This window comes from Macrobrachium rosenbergii, chromosome 12 (genome assembly GCF_040412425.1).
Source record: "Macrobrachium rosenbergii isolate ZJJX-2024 chromosome 12, ASM4041242v1, whole genome shotgun sequence".
Classification (NCBI taxonomy): domain Eukaryota; kingdom Metazoa; phylum Arthropoda; class Malacostraca; order Decapoda; family Palaemonidae; genus Macrobrachium; species Macrobrachium rosenbergii.
The window spans coordinates 115489458-115508613 of record NC_089752.1 but is presented as its reverse complement, the minus strand read 5'-3'; the positions used below and the strand labels follow the sequence as shown (position 1 = coordinate 115508613).

The following is a 19156-nucleotide window of genomic DNA, read 5'->3' as shown; positions in this document are numbered from 1 at the left end:
GGTCTGGGATTGGACTTCTGAAGTTATTTCCGGTTTTCTTTTGTCAGTTTCAGACATTGCTTTCACTATCCCAAATCATTTTGCTGCCTGTACAATGTATTGGTTTATTTTTAGCCGCAGCTATAACTTGCAGCTTAAAATTTGTGATATGCTTTCTTAAGACTTCATTGTATGAAAGTTGAATGAAAATTGACTTTATTTTCACTTATGGAACTCACCATTGGGAATTAGAAAGTTTTTAACAAGTCAGTAACTGTAATGCAATTCTCAGTAAATGTACGATGGCTACAGTAACTAACACTGGCCAGTATCCGTTTCTCAGTTTGGTTTTTATGTCAGCACTTTCTGTTGTGTATGCCACTGTTTTGTATGTGGTTGTTATTTATAAGAAATAGTAGTGAATTAGGAGACAAGCCTTAAGTTTGGTAAGCTTGGCAGAATGTATGACAATTCATATTTAGCCTTCCGAACATTTGCTTGTAGGCCTATTGATTAGTCAACGCTAACCAAGAAGTAATATCAGTGGAATCTACTAAAAGTGAGACAGGCACAGTAAGCCTAGCCTAGTATAATCTACCAAAAGTGAAACTTGCCCTAGGGCCCAGTTACAAAATCCAAAAGCTACCACAGCTGGCTCAAGGGTTTCGGAAAAGGGCTTGTAAACCTGTGGTAATGTCGTAACTGATGGATGATACCTTGACTGACCTACTACCTTATTAACAAGTTAAAACATTAAATCCATCATTGGGTTTTGGTACTCTTCATTTCAGCGAGTGCTTTGAAGTATGCCTATTTGTCTGATCGTTAAATTGGTGCATTTTATTTGATCTATGGATATGTGAGGAATGCCCCACATGACTCAGTTGCTAGGTGCAGAGAACACAAGTCTACATTGCAAGTAAAATTATATTTTATTGTCCTTTTTCAGCCATTCACAAATATCAACTCATGTATATAAATATCTGATTTAATTTTTGTCAGTCTTCATCATTTTAGTCACATGACCATTAAATTTCCAAAGAAATGCATTTATTGGATAAAATAGATTTTATATATGAGACAGAATCTTTCTCAGTTCATTACACATGATAGTTACTACTCAAGAGATTATTTAGTGTTTCTTAGCCAGTGTGCTATGATTGTAATGTATTTAAAGTGTTTTCTTAGCCAGTGTGCTATGATTGTAATGTATCTTGTTCTTTATTAAATACAACTTTCAAACCTGATTGTACTAAAAAAAAGCATTCATGTAATCACTTAGTTTTTGGAGTATGTAAAGTACTTTGGTGATTTCAAGATTACATGTTTATACAGGTAGGAGTGGTTCACGGCTTCCAGGTGGATTAAATAGAGGTTTTGGTGGTAGCGATCCACGTTTATTAGAACATACCACCCCTAGTAGTAGTCGGGGAGCTTCCCCTGCCAGATCTCATGATTCCCCCTTGGCATCTCAATCTGATGTTCGACAAGTTCCTAGAACTTCAAGACTTCAAGCTCCACAGGTTAGTTAGTTTGTTTTTTTTCTGGATGTACATGAATGTATAATCAAGTGTGTAAATTGGTTCTACAACGCACCTTTTGTTTGACTTTCATTTGGCATTGTACAAGGAAAATTGTTGTGCTGTATGGCTGCAATGGTGACATTGACAGACCTTGGTGAAAAGTAGAGCTTACAATGCCTAGAGAATTTTGATCAAGAATTATGTTAGTGCTTTAGTAAAAATAGAAGTACAGTATGTCTGCACATGAGACAAATCACAGATGCAACTGACGCTTAATTCATGAAAAGCAGAATTAGCCAAATGGTGTATTTCCACTAAAGGAAAAGGCATGTGAGGCACTCAGGTATGTTCTTGTTGCTATCAGGAGAGCTGGATTTAAAGCCCTTGTACCATTCTTTGCTCGGCACGCTTAGCAAGCAATACCTAAGTACAGTGTTGCCCTACTTTGCATTTTTCATTCTTAGTTCATTTTATGGGGTAAAGTCTGTAGATATAAGCAATAGAATGAGATTCACATATTTTATATCTGTAAGTAGACATAGGAAAAAGTATTTTTTGTTGTTTTGTAATTGGCAAAAGCATTGCCATATTTAAAGTGATCTTTTTCAGTTTTCCCTTTCTTAAGAACTGCAGAGTGCCATTCCCCCCTGCCCTCCACTGCAGTGTTTGTCAAGTTTCTCATGTACTATTAAAATTCTTATCTTGTTGGGCACATGTTATATTTTTTGCTAAAGATAGATCACAAGTGAAGTGCATTTCTTATAATAAAACAGACATTTTTAATCCATAATTTCTGGCGGCTCAGGCTAAATGTAAATTTATACAATTCATGCAATTCAGGTCATACATCTATTCCTCCAGTGGCGGATGTTGTTTTTAAAAGATTATAAGAATTATGTTTCCATTGTATTGAGTAATAAAATGTATAATGTTAAAATATTTAATTTTTTTTTTTTTTTTTTTTTTTTTTTTCAAAGAAACCCATGTCAACTTACAGAAAAAAATTGGGTTTCTCAAGAAAGTAACTGCGTTTGCTTACAGTCCCTTAGGTTGTTGACTGAATCATTCATTTTGTACTCTGAGGATTATGGGTTTGTATTTAGAAGATAATCACTTTTGTTTTGAAAGTCTCACGTGTTTCATCGGAAACTTATTGCTGTAACATAATCATAGTTTGGAGAATTTACTTAAGCATGGGGCATGCTGAGCTGCTGGCACTTTGGTGAAACAGACGAGAAGAGACAAGGGAGCTCTAGCCATAAAAACAGTAGGTTTTGATGTAGGAAAAACCGATTTCCGGTAGCTGCGGCAAGCCCTCAAAGGAGTTACACTTTCATGGCTTTCATTGCTATGTCAATAGGCAGGATAACCGCCGTCTTAGCGGTTTCTGATTTCCTATTGAAAAAGGGACAGCACCATTCAGTATTGGAAAAGGCTGCTCCATCCAGAAATTCTACATGCTAAGCCTCAATCATAGTTTTCCTTCATTAATGAGGTATTTGCCATCTAGTGAAAGGATGTACATTGATGCATCTCACCAAGGGTTATCAGCATTCTTCTTAGAAGTGGATGTTGGTGCACGTACTACATTCTGATTTGAGGTTTTATAGTCTGACCTGGTCGAATGATTGTTACCAATTGGAGCGAGTTGGCTGTCTCATATTACCCATTCTGATTTCAGCAGGGATCTAGACGACTGATTCAACTTCTTTTTGGTCATGGCTTTTTTATTACCCTGTTCCCATGACCGAAGTTTTTTGGTGAGAAAACCAGTCTCTGCCTGGGCAGACTTTGCAGCTTCTCTATCCCCTAGTTTAAAGGATGAGAAATTTTTACGCATCACACCTAATTCCATATACAGGACAGACCTAAATTCCTCTTGGGAACTATGGATAGCATCACTAATATGTTGATGCTCAGTAGCAGGGTCATCCTTGATACTCTTCATGATTTCTTCCCAGAATTCTGAAAGTACAGCAAGTGGACTTTCCCAACCAGTAAAGCCTGCATGAATTGACTGAGCCAAGGCAGTTGTATTGTCATTGCCTGGCAGGACAGAAGTCCCAGATAAATCACTATACTCCCTAGAAGGTACAGACACTTTTGATGGGGTTGGGTGGACCCTATCAGGGTCCCCTTCAGTATCTGATTGCTTCATGGGAGAGGCAAGATTCCCATCTGAGGTATCTCTCTCTTTTGTAAAGCAGAAGAGTGTTCCCTAGGTCTTGTGGATTCAGAAGGGAAATTTCAGTGGCTATATCCACTTCATGTCAGGCATGAGTGACCTCTCTCCCAAGGAAAAACTCATTTCCATCAGAGGAGTTGAAGTAGGATTTCCTAGAATCCACTGCTTTTGAAGTATTGGCCCAAACATGGATCCTGCTCAGAGAAAGATGGAAACATACACTGCCGAAGTTATGCCGGAGTGATGTACAGTAATCCTTTCCTTCCGTACTCCTACTGAAACCTATAACTTGTAGAGACAGCTTAAAATGAGCTTTTTCATTACTTAAACTTGATACCAGGAGCATGTTGCATATTTCACGTGTGGCAACTAGTGAAATTCTCCTTTATTCCTTCAAGGGCTGGCTCATGGCAGGTAACTGTAAGCCATTCCCAGAAAAAAAGCAGATTGAGCAACTTGCTGCGATGCAGGTAATGTGTGTGGGTGCTGGTTAATAGCAGCCCTGTAGTGATAAAAGGAACAAATGTTTATTAAAAACTACGTAGTGGTAGCTACGTATATCACTGTATAGGCAACAGACACTTTAAATTAAAAAAAGGAAGTGCATGTCAATAGTATTATGTAAGGTGACATGATCAGTGAGTCTATCCATTAAATAGTAGCACATTAAAATATCCATTAAATAGTAGTAGTTCATTAAAATATTAATTCACAATTCCTACAATAACATTGCCGTAAAGGATTTACTCACAAGTGCTTCAGAACTCAATTAAGACAAAACTAAATGGATACCCATACAGTGTATCCCTATACATTTCATAACTTTTGATTACCCTGTCTATTTACAAGCACCAGGTAAAGGTTATAGGCTAGGTTAGTTGGTTCATAATTAAAATAATTCATTCTTGGAATTATTGTACCAAATTGATATAAAATCAGTATCTCAGTTTTGAATTTGTTTGACAATCTTCACCATCATGAGAAAGTAATTTTCATGTTCCCGTTTGAAAAACAAGAGCATCACAACAATTTTTAATTTTTAACGCCTGTAATGTCACTACTAGTGGAGTAATATTCGTTGAAAGTAGGTCTGCTTGAATGCATTTTCTTTTATACTTGAAAAGACCCCTAATATTTAGGATAACTGGGGAACTTTGTATCTCACAAAAATACTACGAAGGAAATGCCTTAATAATTGCAGTATAAGGTTATACAATAGCCTAGTACACTCTGTAATCTTACACAGACATGAATCATGGTATGACAATGAAACTGTATCAAAACAGTTTTGCCAGTTTGAGAATAATGCTTGAAGAAAAGAGTCAGATGGGAGGACAGAATGAGAATTGATAACACAAGGGGTATTAAGGAGGCCCTGAATGTGGATAAAATGATAATGAAGGGGAGGTGGCAGTGGCATGGTCACATCCTTCACACTACGTCAGGGAAAACAGCTTGTGATAATGTCAGTTGGGCTCCTCTGGGCACCAGAAGAGTTGGAAGACACTGACATACTTGGATGAGAACTGTTAAAAAGAGGGAGGCTGGAGATTTGTTCAAGAGAAAACACAGGAAAGACCTGAGTGGCAGAATTTCACAGAGGCCTTTTGCATCACTGGGCATTGGACGTGATGATGATAATTTCTGCCTCTGAAAATGTAAAATTCCCATTGTAGACATTGTTTGGTTTTGGGGATCATAAGATTCTTGAACTGTTATCTTGAAGAATTGCCTAGAAATACAACCCATTGTAGATCATTGGATGAGACAGTTGAATAGAGTGGTTTTCGTAAAACAGTAAATTCTATGATGAAAAATGGCTGAATGTCAGTAAAAAGTGCTTGATATACTGTACTGTAGTTGCACATTAATCTTCCCAAGACAACAAAATAGCTGATAAATATTGCTGAAATTTAGTAAAATAAGTGCTTGAAATAGTCGCAGAATCATGTTCCTTTTATAGTTTAGAATATATGCAGTAGCATCTCAAAAATTGTGTTGCAGATGCGTAGTAGATTAAGTGCACCCTCTCCTGTACGTATACCATTGGGTGGTGCCTCCGGACTTCCACAGCCCACAGAAATTCCTAGACCTAAGGCAACTGGTATACCTCGACCTGGATCCCGTTTACAAGCTCCTAGAACAAGGTTAGTGTAATTGAGGCTTTTGTATTGCTGGAACTCCATTTAGCCAGGCATGAGCTGATAGATGTAGAAATTATTGTGTGAATATAGTTGTAGAATACCCTGAAAGAAGATGGTTTACTAATATTCCCTAAGTAACATTGTCAGTCCTTAATTCCTATTGGTCATCTGTCATATGTTTTTCACTTTGAGTAACTCGTAGCATGCCACAGTTAATGAATCAGTATCTATGAGAGGTAAGGAATGAACCAAAACTTATTTATCACTTAACCAATTTTTATTAGAATCCCATAGGAAACATTGGCGTTGAGTTCAGTTTAGGAGCATATAGAAGCCATAACATTTTTATTAAAATGATGTTTTGATTTTTTCTCAAATCATTCTCAAACTGAAGTAGCTAAATTGCTTGTAGAAAAACAACAATAGTATATGCAATATTTTGAATATAATAATTGGAAAATAAAAAAGTAAAACTTTCAAAGTATGTTCAGTTGATTGGAAGCACTGTCTCAAGGTAGGCTTTTGAAGTCTACTGAAAATTTTCTCTGTTTTCCAAAGTTTTCTGTTGGGTATCCTTTGATAGTAAGAATTTTAAATTTTTAAAAACCAAAATAGGTGTTGCATTTTACAAAACTATGGATTTGCAATAGGCAGTCCCAACTCTGATGAAAATTTACAAACATCCGTATGTCCTTTTACAAATCTCAGATTATAATGAACTGCTTTTTTTTAATTCAATCCCACAGAAACCAACAGTATAGAGAAGGTACTGGATCAACACACTCATGATTTTTGAAGATAATGAAAAAGATAAGATATTTTAGTACTTAAACTGAAAACATTTAAAAAATGGTATGCAGTCATGATCTTCTTGCATAACGCTTTTACCCTTTCATTTGGTGACTGACTTTAACATGTGTATTTTTTCATAAGAAAATTTTAAGATAGCCTTAGTGCTCCAGCCTTAGTGCTCCAAAATATAACCCAGCAATTTATGAGATGGCAATGCATGCAGAATTTTTGTATGTTTCAGTTAGTATGTGCAATGTGTTTTAGATTGAGAAATGAAAACTTAAAATACAAAACTATATTGAGTGTACTTGGTCAGAAGAGGGTGTAGGGAGGGTGAAGCAGCAGTGTCAAACGTGCTTCCCTCATTATGTGAATTAGCATTTAAATACTTCGTAGTGATTCTTTAAAAGAATTCTTTGAGAAAAATGTAATTATAATTGAGGGCAATAATGTAATTAAGATATTGCTAAAAACGTCATATAAAATATTAAGACAGTGTGACACATCTTTCCTCACATGGTGCCAAATCTACATGTATCGTAAAGGGATGGTGAGGAGGAGAACAATTATAGTTTTGGGTCAGTAGCTTTGGGTCATCCCTTTTCATTAAAGGATTTCTTTACAACCATGCAGTTGTGACAAACTTTGGCAGTAGGTAAATATAAAAAAGGCCCTCAAAGAACTTGAATTATTAAAAGAAGACCAACTAGCCTTAGAATTAATGAAAATGTAGATTGTGGAAAAACACAATCCAAAATTATGAATTACATGACTTAAAACTATTATTCCTCCAAGAAAAGAGAGCGAGTGAGTGAGTTAACTGGAATTGGTGATTTAAATTTGATTTGTTTTACTCACCGGTCTTCATATATGATAACTTATGGTTCCCAAAAGAAGCTGTAATTCAAAACTCTGCTGTTAAAAGAGAAAGGGTATCCACAATCCACGAGTTACCGTCTAGAAATGGAGATTATGTCAATAGTAAAAGAAGATTGGAGGTCCCCCTTTTTTTGACTGATTTCTTTGGTTCACAATAGTGTTTTTATTCTTTTATTCTGCCATGTTTAGAATATTGTTGTTTTGTTTGGTACCATCAGCTGACTCATGTTTCATTGAACAGAAACTTTGGTTCTGTTATATTTCTTGTCTCAGATGTATCTCAAACTCATTGTTCATTCTTTCGTTGTACTGTAATTCTAATCATCCTTTGACCAAGTAGCACTAGATATGTAGTTAATTCTAACAGTCTTGCTTTTTGTTTTGTGAGGGTCAGTTCTGCACAGTTTTCTTAGTTTTGTTCCAGCTGTATCGAAACTATTAATGGTCTTCCTAATCTCGTTGAATTGTCGGAAGTTCAGAAATTTGAACCTGGGAGAAATGCTTTCCTGATCTGGGCTCTTGGGCTTTTAGCATCCTGCTTTTCCAGCCTGTTTTAGCTTGGGTGTTGGTAAAATGTGGTTTTTTAAATTATCACTTTCAGTATATTCTTCAATCATGGGATGTATTTTAAAATACTGTGACATTACAAGTAGGCAAACATAGAGCTTTTGGTTCTAGTACTAAACGGCAGCTGGTAAGAACCCTACATTCAGCTACCTTAATACATTTTTTTGAGAGCTCTCTCTCACTTTAAGGATTTTAAAATCCCTATTACCAAAGTATACTCTCTTAAAGAACTAATTATAACAGAGTTCATTTTCATTAAACTTGAAAAACTTTATTTTAAATTGAGACAGTGCTTCTCTAGTTCATTGAAGAAGTATACATTTTTTCTGTTCTTGGTTTTCATTTTGAAATTTTATATTTTGTTAAGATTTGTTTGGTTCCCAGTTTTTAAATCTCTTTTACGTTCTAATATTAGGTTTATTTGATCATAGTAGTTGGTAATTGGATATTTTGAGATTGGCTAGAGGAAGAAGTCAAAACATTGCTAAAATAAAGATGTTCTTGGTCGTGTGCACTTTGAGGTTCATTGCCTTGCCAAAATTGCTTGGTTCAAGTTTTATTGCTAAAGACTTTAATGCATATAAAATGTACTAAAAAAATGCAATCCTTTGTTTTATGTGGGTTCTGGTCAAATCTTGTTGTACTTGTCTTGTACAGTGTTCTGTTCTATTGCCTTACAGTATGTTTCACATGGAGACTTTATTGAGACACATTATGGAAAACCTGAAATTATGGTTATGGTGACAATTTATGTGAAGCCTTTTTTATTTTTTATTTTTTTACTTTGGCACCAAAGCCCTAGGTACCCATAAAAAAGTACAAAATAGTCCCTTTTTCTTGTAGAATGCATGTATGATCACAAAAATCACAACTTTTCCCTTATTCTAACTAGTTTTTGATGGAGTAAGGAATCTTTTTTCCAGAGAACATGATGGATATAACATTGAGTAACACATTCAGTACTGATGAATTCCGCCGGTGACATTTTTAAATCTTGACAGTTTAAGCTGGAGCTCACAACCCACCAGTTAATGGGGGCTTTCTTTTGTCCATGCTGCGGTGAGACCAAGTCCCCAGTCACAAACTCATTAGCATTTTTTAGCTAAGGAATTCTTTATTTTCATTCTAAACAAGTTTAACAAGACAACTGAATTGCATGTCTGGACATTGCTCGTAAACTTGGAAGCATGGTAAAGCTGAAGAAGTTAGACAGTGAAGTCAGTTAATTGATAAAGACCAAAAGTAAGGGATGATAAGAAAAAGGTAGAAGGCAAAGTGATGTGTCAATCAATGTTCAATACTCTCTGCAGTAGACCACACAAGGCACTGTAAGCACTACTTGCTAAACTGAATTAGGGAAAATGGGTGGATGCTTTATATCTGGCATATTTTGTTCATCTTAGTGGCTTTCTTTACTAAATAATTTTAAGATTGTTGGTGAAGGCTCTGAATGATTACCTACTTTCAAATTACTTTTTTGTTTAGACCTCTTCTTGTTACAGTATGGTATTCCCCTCAGTATGTTGAATACAGTGCACAGTACAGTAGTTTAATGTATATGGTACAGTATACAGTAGTAAGTTACTGTAATTCAGTGCACTGTATTTGAATGTTAATGTGTAAGTTTTATGTGGAATGAACCAGTCGCCTAATAGAGATTTGTAGCTAAGAGGCAGTACCATTCAGCTTTTTTTTTTTTATCTGATTAATAGCAAATGGTTCTCTGTGCTGATGACAGTAAAGTTGCTTCCTTTTATTGTGTATTAGTTATAGAATATTTTATAAGGAATATGATCCTCCCCATTTTTCTTCTAGGTATATACAATAGACCTTACGATAATTTAACAGTTTTCCCAGACTTTTTCCTAACCCTTCCATTAATCACATTGTAGGTGAATGAACTGAATTTTATATTTAGTGCATACTTGAATATTAGCTTATGTATAAAACACATTTTTTTACCTGTGCATGAGGAAAATATGAGTAAGTTACAATATCTTGTAGAATTGGATTTTTCTTGGGACTTAGGTTTAATAAAGTGCCTGTAGCCTATGTTAAAGTTAAAGATAGTGGATAATTATATGAGTACAGTATGTTAATTTGAAGTATTATAAATATATAAACTTTAGTTTTATTGGCAGTGAGTAATTTTACTTTGCAGTATTGTAGTTACATATGTAATTTTGCTGAGGTTTGTCGTAACATGTGTGGCTGTTTTTGGAACTGCAGTGAAGTCCAGGTGAAAAATGTTACTGATTTTGGAACTAGGTTCGGTAAGTAATTATGTGCCCAATTCACTTGCTTGCTTTATCCATTTCAGGTCGGGTATAGTACAGCCAAGGTTTCAAGCGGCAATGCAGGATGACTGGAGAGATGGTTGCTTCTAACATATTTTTAGCAGTAGTTGCCTTTTAGAGGTATTTGGGAATTGTAGAAAATACTAGTTATATATTTACACTGTGGGTGTTATCATAGGTGATAAGATAAATCTCTATTGCCCGATTGAAGGAGAGTACGAAAAGATGCACTCTATGAAGATATTAATGAAAATGAGTGTTAATGTTGGTAAATTGGTGCTGTGGCAAGGAGCCATGTGTTTTGACATGGGTGCATATGGCTCGTGTCTCGTAATATCTGCGAGCTGTCACCAGACAAGATTTATCTGTGACCTCTGTGTGATCACTTTATTGGAGGTCCACATGCAAAATCTTGTTTTGCTGTAATTAGTTGTGCATAATTCTTGTAGTATGAGAACGGTCTTGCTCAGTGTGATGTTGAATAGTCACATTTGCGTTGAGACTTATTCCTATGGATGATATACCAGTTAAACAATATTCTTCAGAAATTAGAAACAAACCTTCATTGTGGCAACAGTGTGATACCCCCCAGTGGTGTTCTGCCACACATTCCAGTTCTGTCCCTGGTTCCAGCCCAGGTTCTTAGCTACTGACAATAGTGAGGCCTTCCTTCCTTATATATTTCACATTCCCGTCTGAGGGCAATGTGTCAGATTCATATTTCACTCCTTATGTATGTGGTTTCATGAGTTTTGGGCTCTATACCCATTTTGCTTCTTAATAAGCTTTAAGCAATAAGTATTCATTATCTTCTGGACTGCAGGGGCCTATGTAGAAAGTCTGCTGTATGCATATTTATGTATTTAGAGTCTACAAAAATTTTTAATTCCTTGTGACATGAAAAAAGTTTTTGAAATGAAAAAAAAGATGAATTTCATCATTGATTTTTATGAATAGACGTAGCTCTCAAAAGGCATTGAGCAAAATTAGTATGTAACCAGTTTATTAGAATGGAAGTATATTAACTCCATTAGGTACTGAAACCTTCACAAACTGTTGCTAAATTGATCCTCAAATATGTCTTATCTTTTGCTATCATTCTGGATCATTTTTATTAGAAGACCATGTTAACAGCAAATGGGTTCTCATGGTGCACTAAGACATACAGAATTTGAATTGTATCCATATTGAACCCTCCATAGTGGACTTTTATTAATGATTAAAGGTATGATTCTCAGGAAGATTTTCAATGTATGATTTGATCTTTTAAAAGTTTTAGTAGAACAAATGTGAAATTCCAGTGAAATGAATTTGGTATTTAATATTGTATGAGTTAAGTGTTTTATAAAAATTTTAACCTAATTGTGTGGTTTATTTAGCAGTTATCTAGATGGTTCAATTGTCTAGAGTTCTCTTGCTACTACTTAGAAATCATTGTGGATCATTTCATCTCGCCATTGGTGAGATTTAGAGTGAATTTGAAACACAATTAGCTTGAGGCAGTTTTATTATGGTTTTGCTTTTAGCAAGTGTGTTGAGTAGAATTTTGAAACATTTTCCTTTGTTTGTGGTATTTAGCAGTTAGTTTCTGATATTGCAAGATCTTTTATATTGGTTCATTTTGCTTCTATACTCTTCAGTAGTACAACTTGATGACTTCATATAATTCCCTCATTTATTGGTAATAAACAGTCATGCATCTGCTCATTTACTATTTTGTGGGCCAAACTGAATACCTTTCCAGTACAGTTTATCCTGAATAGTTCTCTGATCAGTATTGCTCATGATACGTAAGTCTGCTGTAGTATTTTGTTGTCTCACGTAATGCTTTGAGAGTGTCGCGATCCCTTTCCCATAGCAATAGGTTTCCTAGTTTACTTCATGTTGGTTGTGAAACTGTTTGCTGTAGGTAACTTTTATCTTTTTTTCCTGAATTACATAAAATGGAAAATTAAAATTCCGGTGATAATGGTAATCGAGGTTTTATTCTTAATTCTTCTTTAGAATAGGTTTTGTGAATTCTTGCGTATTGTTGAATAATTCCAAAATGCAATGGTGTTGAATCAGAAGAAGGGTGTTCTCGCGGATTCATTGAAGTTTTTCTTGAAATTTTACAACAGTTAATCCAAAAATACGTCCTGATTCCCTCCCATATATAGATAAGAATTGAAAGAAAAATGGAAAGAGACATAAATGCAGTATATCACTTCTCTCTTTGGTCCCTTATGCTTATTGCACCCAGCTTAAAGCTTAAGCTTTTAAATGGAATTCAGATCTAGTAATTTTACTATCTGTGGCTACATAGAATTTCATTGAGCCCATAAAGTTGCTTTCATCTGTCACTCAAATGCTTGACAGCTTACATTTTTGTGTTTGTCATGCACTCACTTATAAGTATCGTTAAAGATTCTCTTAATTTCTAGTATTTTTCATTCTCCCTTTTGTTTTTAGGCCTTGTACAACTTTTATTCTCTCTTTGAGTATTATGTACTAAGAGCTAAAAATGTAAGTGATAGCAGGAAATGTTTTTATTTAGAAATTTTGGCCAGGGAAATGATGTATGGATCATGAATCACTGAAATTTCAGTGTTGGGTTTTCTGAATATTTTCATTACAGGTTGGAACTTGTAAAGCGTAGCATGCATTGTAAAGAGACCAAGGTTACAGAGTTATGGCTAACCCATTTTATATTACTGTAATGGTTTAGTATTTACATTCCATGTATTATTGTAGTAGGCAATGCATTGTGTCCTGCCTTAATTAGAAAGAGGTCATGAAGTATTTTCCCACTTTATTAGATTTTGTAGCTTGTAAATTTTTTTGTGTTTTGTAAAAAGGAAATCATAGATCAGTGCATATACCTGTATATTTTTATAATGAATAATTGTGTGCAGTTGCTACTTCTCAGATTACAATAAGAGTAAAGTAGTCCATTGCTGAACTGTGTTAGCCATTTCAATTTTAGTGCCTCAGAATTTGCATTTCCAGTTTTCAAGTGGGATTAGAGATGATTGTTTTATTTTCACAGAGTTGAATGAACGAGGTTTTAGTGATTGTATTTACTTTGACCATCTTAATGCATTGTAGTTAGAAGAAAATCATTACCACGTACAGTCCCATTGTTAACTTATTTTGAAATGAGTAATATGTTCAGAGCTGTAAAAATGTTGAAGATTGATTCAGTTGCTCGATTGATTGATATTAGCTCATGCTTTCACCTCAAACTTTTCCTCATTTAATCTTGCAGAATATATGACTGTTTTACTAGTTGATTGGTTTGTTAATTGCTGATTATGATTGAGCTAGGATTAAAAATTGCAAGTGCAGTCTTTATTTCCTAATAGTAAAAATCATGCAGGACATCGTTTAAAAGAGGATTCTGTATTGCTGTCAGTCTCATTGCGTGAAGTGTTTCATCTATTAAAATGGTGCTAGGGAGTGATTATTTTGTTATTCATTTTTCCACTTGATTGGTCCATGTCTTGTTTCGTTCATTTATTTTAAGAATTTTCATAGAATTGTCTGAAAAGAAATGAAATAGATTTTGATTTATTTTCCTGCATGCAGAGCACATCTTACTTTTCATCCGAAGAAATGATAATTACAATATTTTAGTGTTTATAAAGTATAATTTGATATACAACATTGGCCAATGTAATGGAAGCCATTAAAGTAGAAATCAGGTACGATTAGAAGAGTAAGTAAGAAAGTTAAAGTGATGTGCTGGTAACACCGGGAGTTTATAAAATTGTTTTCGTTTATAATGCTCTACTGTGATTTTATGTGTATATGCAAGTATTTCCTAATTATTTTGGTGTTTTTAACACTTAACAACTTGACCAAGATCACATGAATGCTTTCTGCAGGTGGCTCTGTAGGAACTATTAGAAATTAGCCATGAGACTGAATGGATTGTTTGTTCTTTTACAAATATTTTTCATTGGCCTTTCATCCTGTAGGTGCCAGTAACAATATTTCAGAGCATGAGTGTTAAATGAGAAGAATTTTGCATGTAAGTAGGATGATTATGAAAACTGAAATTCTCTTTAGAAGTATAGATTTTTACCATTTGTGCCAGTCGTTTCCTTCATAATCTCATATTGTGTTTGCTAACAGTGCAGAAATTTGCTCTACAGGCTACATAAAATTAACTGATATTATTCATTATCAATCTTTGTCAGTCAGCTGTTGAATTTTTAGGTATGGTGTTCCATTTTATAAGCCTCCAATACAGGTACTTCCCAAGAGGATTTCACAAGAAAGATTCATTCCAGAGTTCTGCAGCATACTTGTATTTACCTCATGCAGAGTTAATCAAATTTTGTTAAGCACATCAAATCATTTCACCAGGACTTGGAGAGTTTATGATACACAAACGTTGAGAAGGCTGAATGTAAGCAGTTATAAAGTTCATTCCCTTAATAGAGGGATTGAAAAGACATCTCCCATGCACGAATAATAACGTGTAGCTAGGTTATTTTATGTACTTGTAGAATAAATATTTTTATTGAGACTTGAGTGTTGGCTTTCTCATGGAAGCTGTGTGCATGGAAGGGAACTTCAGTGCACACTAAAATAGTGAAGAATTCATCTATAAAGTGCCAAGCATATCTGACTTACTGACCTTTGCTTGTACTAAGCATAGTACAAGGGTAAATGCATTTCTTGATCATATTGTGTGTTTTTAAAGTCTTAGGGATATTTATTATCTTCAAAGGCAATCCATTTCATGTATTATACATTGGCTGTATAAAAATATTGGATATTAGAAAGTACAATGTTGTAAATATATTTGTGCCTTAGATAAAATTGTTATAAAATGCAATTACAATCACTTTCAGTATATCAAATACGTGGATGCTATTTGATTCAATACGTTCAAGTAAATATTAGAATGTTTGGCTGTCTGAACATTATGATGCCATGGGAAAGGCTGCTTTTTATGGTAACTGCCATTGCATCTGAAAAACAATAGATTCTTGTATGAAGAATATTGAATCGCTTTATAATTCATCATAATATAAAGTTTACGGTACTGTAGTTTGGGATATGGATGTACAGAGTGATTTAAGGAAAATTATTCATAGTGTAAGAAATAATGCTGGAAAGGGACAGAAATAGTAATATTTCTGTTATAGAGGTGGAAAAGCTGTGCAAACTGGTTGTTTTAAGTTGAAATATCATTTAATTAGTCTTTCACATACAGTACAGACATTTTCCAAGAGGAAATTCAACGAGTTGTAACCGTTTCTTTAATTTGAGTTGTACATGCTGTTATTACTTGGTGCTTAAATCTGTATAAGTAACCTTAAACTGCTCATTTAAACTGTTGAGATATTTACCTGTTCCATGTGAAAAGGGAAAATGAAACTGGCACGTCAGTTTTAAAAAATCGAGTGTGATTTTACCAAACTGTATCAAATAGATTTTTATTGATTTGCACTGGTTGACGTAACTTGTGCTAATAGAGTGAAAATTACTTCTTTCTTTAATTTTTAGATGATGACTCATTGTAATTTTTGCTTCTTTTATATTAAGATCATTTGTTTGGCAAGCATTTTCTCAACATTATCCTTTTATCATTATTATATACATATGAATGTGTAAAATGTTAGACAATAACTTGAGAACTTCAAGAAGTGAAAGAATTATTTATTTTATGGTGCTTTACATATTTCTATGCATATTTCATCCTGTGATCCTGTAGTTATTTGTTCCCAAGAGGTGACTTGACTGTTTGATATGCATCCGAGCTTAGTTATAGTTTAAATTTTTTGTCACCATGCAAAATAAACTAGCTGTTATCTTGTATGAAAGCTATTTTGTAGTTATGTAACGTATATTTTTCTTTTACTTGTCAAGGAAACCTTATTGTAAAAGAATATTGGAAAGTAATAACATGGCAGTTGTTTTATAGTTGTCAGTTCTGTAGTTTTTCTCTGAACTCAGTGGCCTTGTCAAATATTCATTTGTAATAATTTTACTGAATTACTATTTGAGAAGTATGGATAACTTTTTGTGGCAAATGTAAACCACATGTTGGGTAATTGCTTTAAATTGTCTTGTTTACAGCAGTTTATGGTGCATTAATCATTGATTAGGCATTGGCCCACTTTGGCTTTATGCACACGACAATAACTTGTTAAATTTTTTGTAATGAATTCAAGAGCCTGGTTGAAGTGCCAAGTAACAGTGATAATCTGGCAGGTAAATTCTTATTACTGTATAATGTAATAATTGTACTTTTAAAGAACTTGTCACAGAGAGAGAGCTTAAGTTTGCACAAGTATTTTTTCACCTCTATTAACATTCCCTAGGACTTAGTGGATTCCTCAAAATTGTTTTCAAGTTGTAATTTTTCCAGCTGTACCCTTTTATAATATAATAGGTGTGTCAGTGAAGACACGTACCATACTTGAGCCTTAGCTAAGATTATTCTTGGTAGCTATATATTTACTGTGAGATCAAATGTTTAAGTACATAGAGAAGTAAATGTTTTGACTGTGATTCAGGATCACCTGTATTAAGAATTATTCATTTCACTACTGGAGATGGTGCTGGAGGGTAAGGGAACAAATGAATCTGTTTACACTATGATGTAAATAATATATATTACAGTTTTTATATAACTTTGCTTTGTTTGTTAGGTTTTATAACATTTCAAGCAATTATTTCTACAGTAGTTTTACTTGGTGCCCAAAAATAATGGAGTGTAATAGAAACATTGTCATATTCTTCACATTGATCTCAGAGTTTCAAATTTGCACCTTCCTTGTCCAATTAGCATCTAGTCTTCCTTGAGCATGAATGAAAATTTCTTTTAAAAACATGCTGTCATAGGTGATTTTATATTTTCAGGTAGTTTATATATACCAGTATATATGTATACAGTACATAAAAATGTTTCAATTTCTTAAATCTCTGCTGAACTGGTAAGATTCTATGCACTTAAAAGGCAATGATGTGCAATATTATATAATTGATTATAACTTTTTCTTTGCCATTTCTTCCCTTAATGGCATGATGTAGTTCTTGAAAATATATTTGAGCAAATTTTATACCCTTACCCACAAGCATATACTATATGTAGAAAAAATTTAGTGCCTCCAGTATATAAATATGGCTCACACCCATAACCCTTGTTTAGATTACTATTACAATTCCTAGTCGTAAAAGGTTGAAGGTTTTTCCTACTGTATATATCCTTGAGGTTACAGAACTAGATCCTCCCATAATAATTAAATATACCTCGTGTATAACTCCTCTGCACTGTTAGGTGTAAGAACTCAATTTTTTAAATTACTTTTTCTTCCAATTAATGAATAGTTCATAAGAGTCCTGAGCATGTGATGAAACTTACGTAATTTAAAAGTATTGCTTTTTTTAATACAAAGGGAATTTATGTCACCAAAGAACATTAATATTACTTGAAAAAGCATGGGTTGTGCTGTACCCTTCACTTCTGTTTTTAAGAGAATGGTGGAAGAGTTCCCTTACCTCCCACAGTTACCCAATTGAAAAGTGGAAAAATCAGAGATATTTCTAATTTATTCAGTCATGTAAAGCTACTTTTTATAGTAATAACAAGGAACTGCTTGAATTGTAAAGCAGAACATTTGGGGTGAATAATTTTGGTTATTTATTTACACGTAATTTAGTGATTAAACTACAAATTTCATTGGAAATTTGCTTTCTGCATCCTAATTTTTTAGTTTTATCAATTATGACTGCTTTGCATATAGTTTATGATCTTCAGGTAGAAGACATGTTATTTTTAATAAAAGGAAATCCATATTTTGTTTTTCAGTAACCTTTCAGTTAAAGGAAAGACTGTTCTGAGCTCTTCATAAGCACAGACAACTCCACTGAAGAGGAGACGTCTAGCCCCATCAGTTTAAACACTTTCAAAGGAGCAGCACTATGGCTTTTACTGCAGCTACTGAAAGGAACCTGTCTCAAAGGAGGTAGATAAGGAAACCAATTACTGGAGATGACCCACTTTCCCTGGTAAACGTTTGCAGACGACTGCCCAAGGTACCCAGACATCTCCCTTGCAGCTCTGCAAGAAAAGCCTCTCCCTTGCAGATGTTAGATCACCATACGTAAAGGTGCAGGGAGTGTGCCACCTGATGGTACCAGTGAACATGTGGCTGACAAAGAAAGGTGGGCCACAGGGTCAGCTCTCTTGACGCCTCACCTAGAAGAGACAGTAGATTGGGATACCACCTGGCATGTGGTCATCTGAAGACCTGAGGTGACACTTGGTTCATCACCCTGCAGAGAAGTCTGAAGGGTGGAAATGAGGGTATGGGAACCACTCCATCCCCACTTCCTGGCCCCAGCAACTTAGTTGATCTGTAATGAAATTCCACCTAACTGAAATGTCTCTTGCAGTTAACTAACAGCATAAAACACAGCCAGCTCATACATTTGCACTGCCAAGTGACAGGGTCAGGAGATAACATCCCTGTTTGTTGACAAAAGCCGGACGGTTCTATTGTCCCTCATCAATACTACCAAGTGACTAAAAACTGACTGCATTTCTAGGACGCTGTGCGGACGAGGTAAGCCTGAAATGAACCTTCCTCTCAGGTGTGAGCTCCACCCCTCCTTCGGTGAGTCTGAAAACAGGAGCATTATTAGAGGAAGAGTACAACTGAACTCCCTTTAAAGACGTTTCTGTCACCCAACCACACTGCTGAGTTCTCTCTTACCTTGCAACTCAGGGGGTCAAGATGAGGAGAATCCTGAGGTGGTCCAGTGCATCTTCATTTGCCACTGAAGCAAGCG

At 34.8% G+C, this 19156-nt stretch overlaps 1 protein-coding gene across 8 annotated transcripts in view; it reads left to right on the top strand.

Moving 5' to 3' along the window:
• The window catches only part of LOC136843926 (SLAIN motif-containing protein 2-like), a 54494-nt gene extending 36334 nt beyond the window's left edge, over nucleotides 1-18160 (top strand). For 4 of the 8 annotated variants that reach the window (XM_067112871.1, XM_067112874.1, XM_067112876.1 and 1 more), the window contains 3 exons: nucleotides 1315-1502; nucleotides 5692-5834; nucleotides 10390-18160. In XM_067112871.1, the coding sequence (XP_066968972.1) occupies nucleotides 1315-1502; nucleotides 5692-5834; nucleotides 10390-10456 (398 nt within the window). In that variant the 3' untranslated portion in view covers nucleotides 10457-18160. Of the gene's footprint in view, nucleotides 1-1314; nucleotides 1503-5691; nucleotides 5835-6577; nucleotides 6684-10389 lie in introns of all 8 variants that reach the window. The other 4 variants (XM_067112873.1, XM_067112875.1, XR_010854731.1 and 1 more) reach the window with 3 other exon arrangements.
• Nucleotides 18161-19156: the final 996 nt, after the last annotated feature.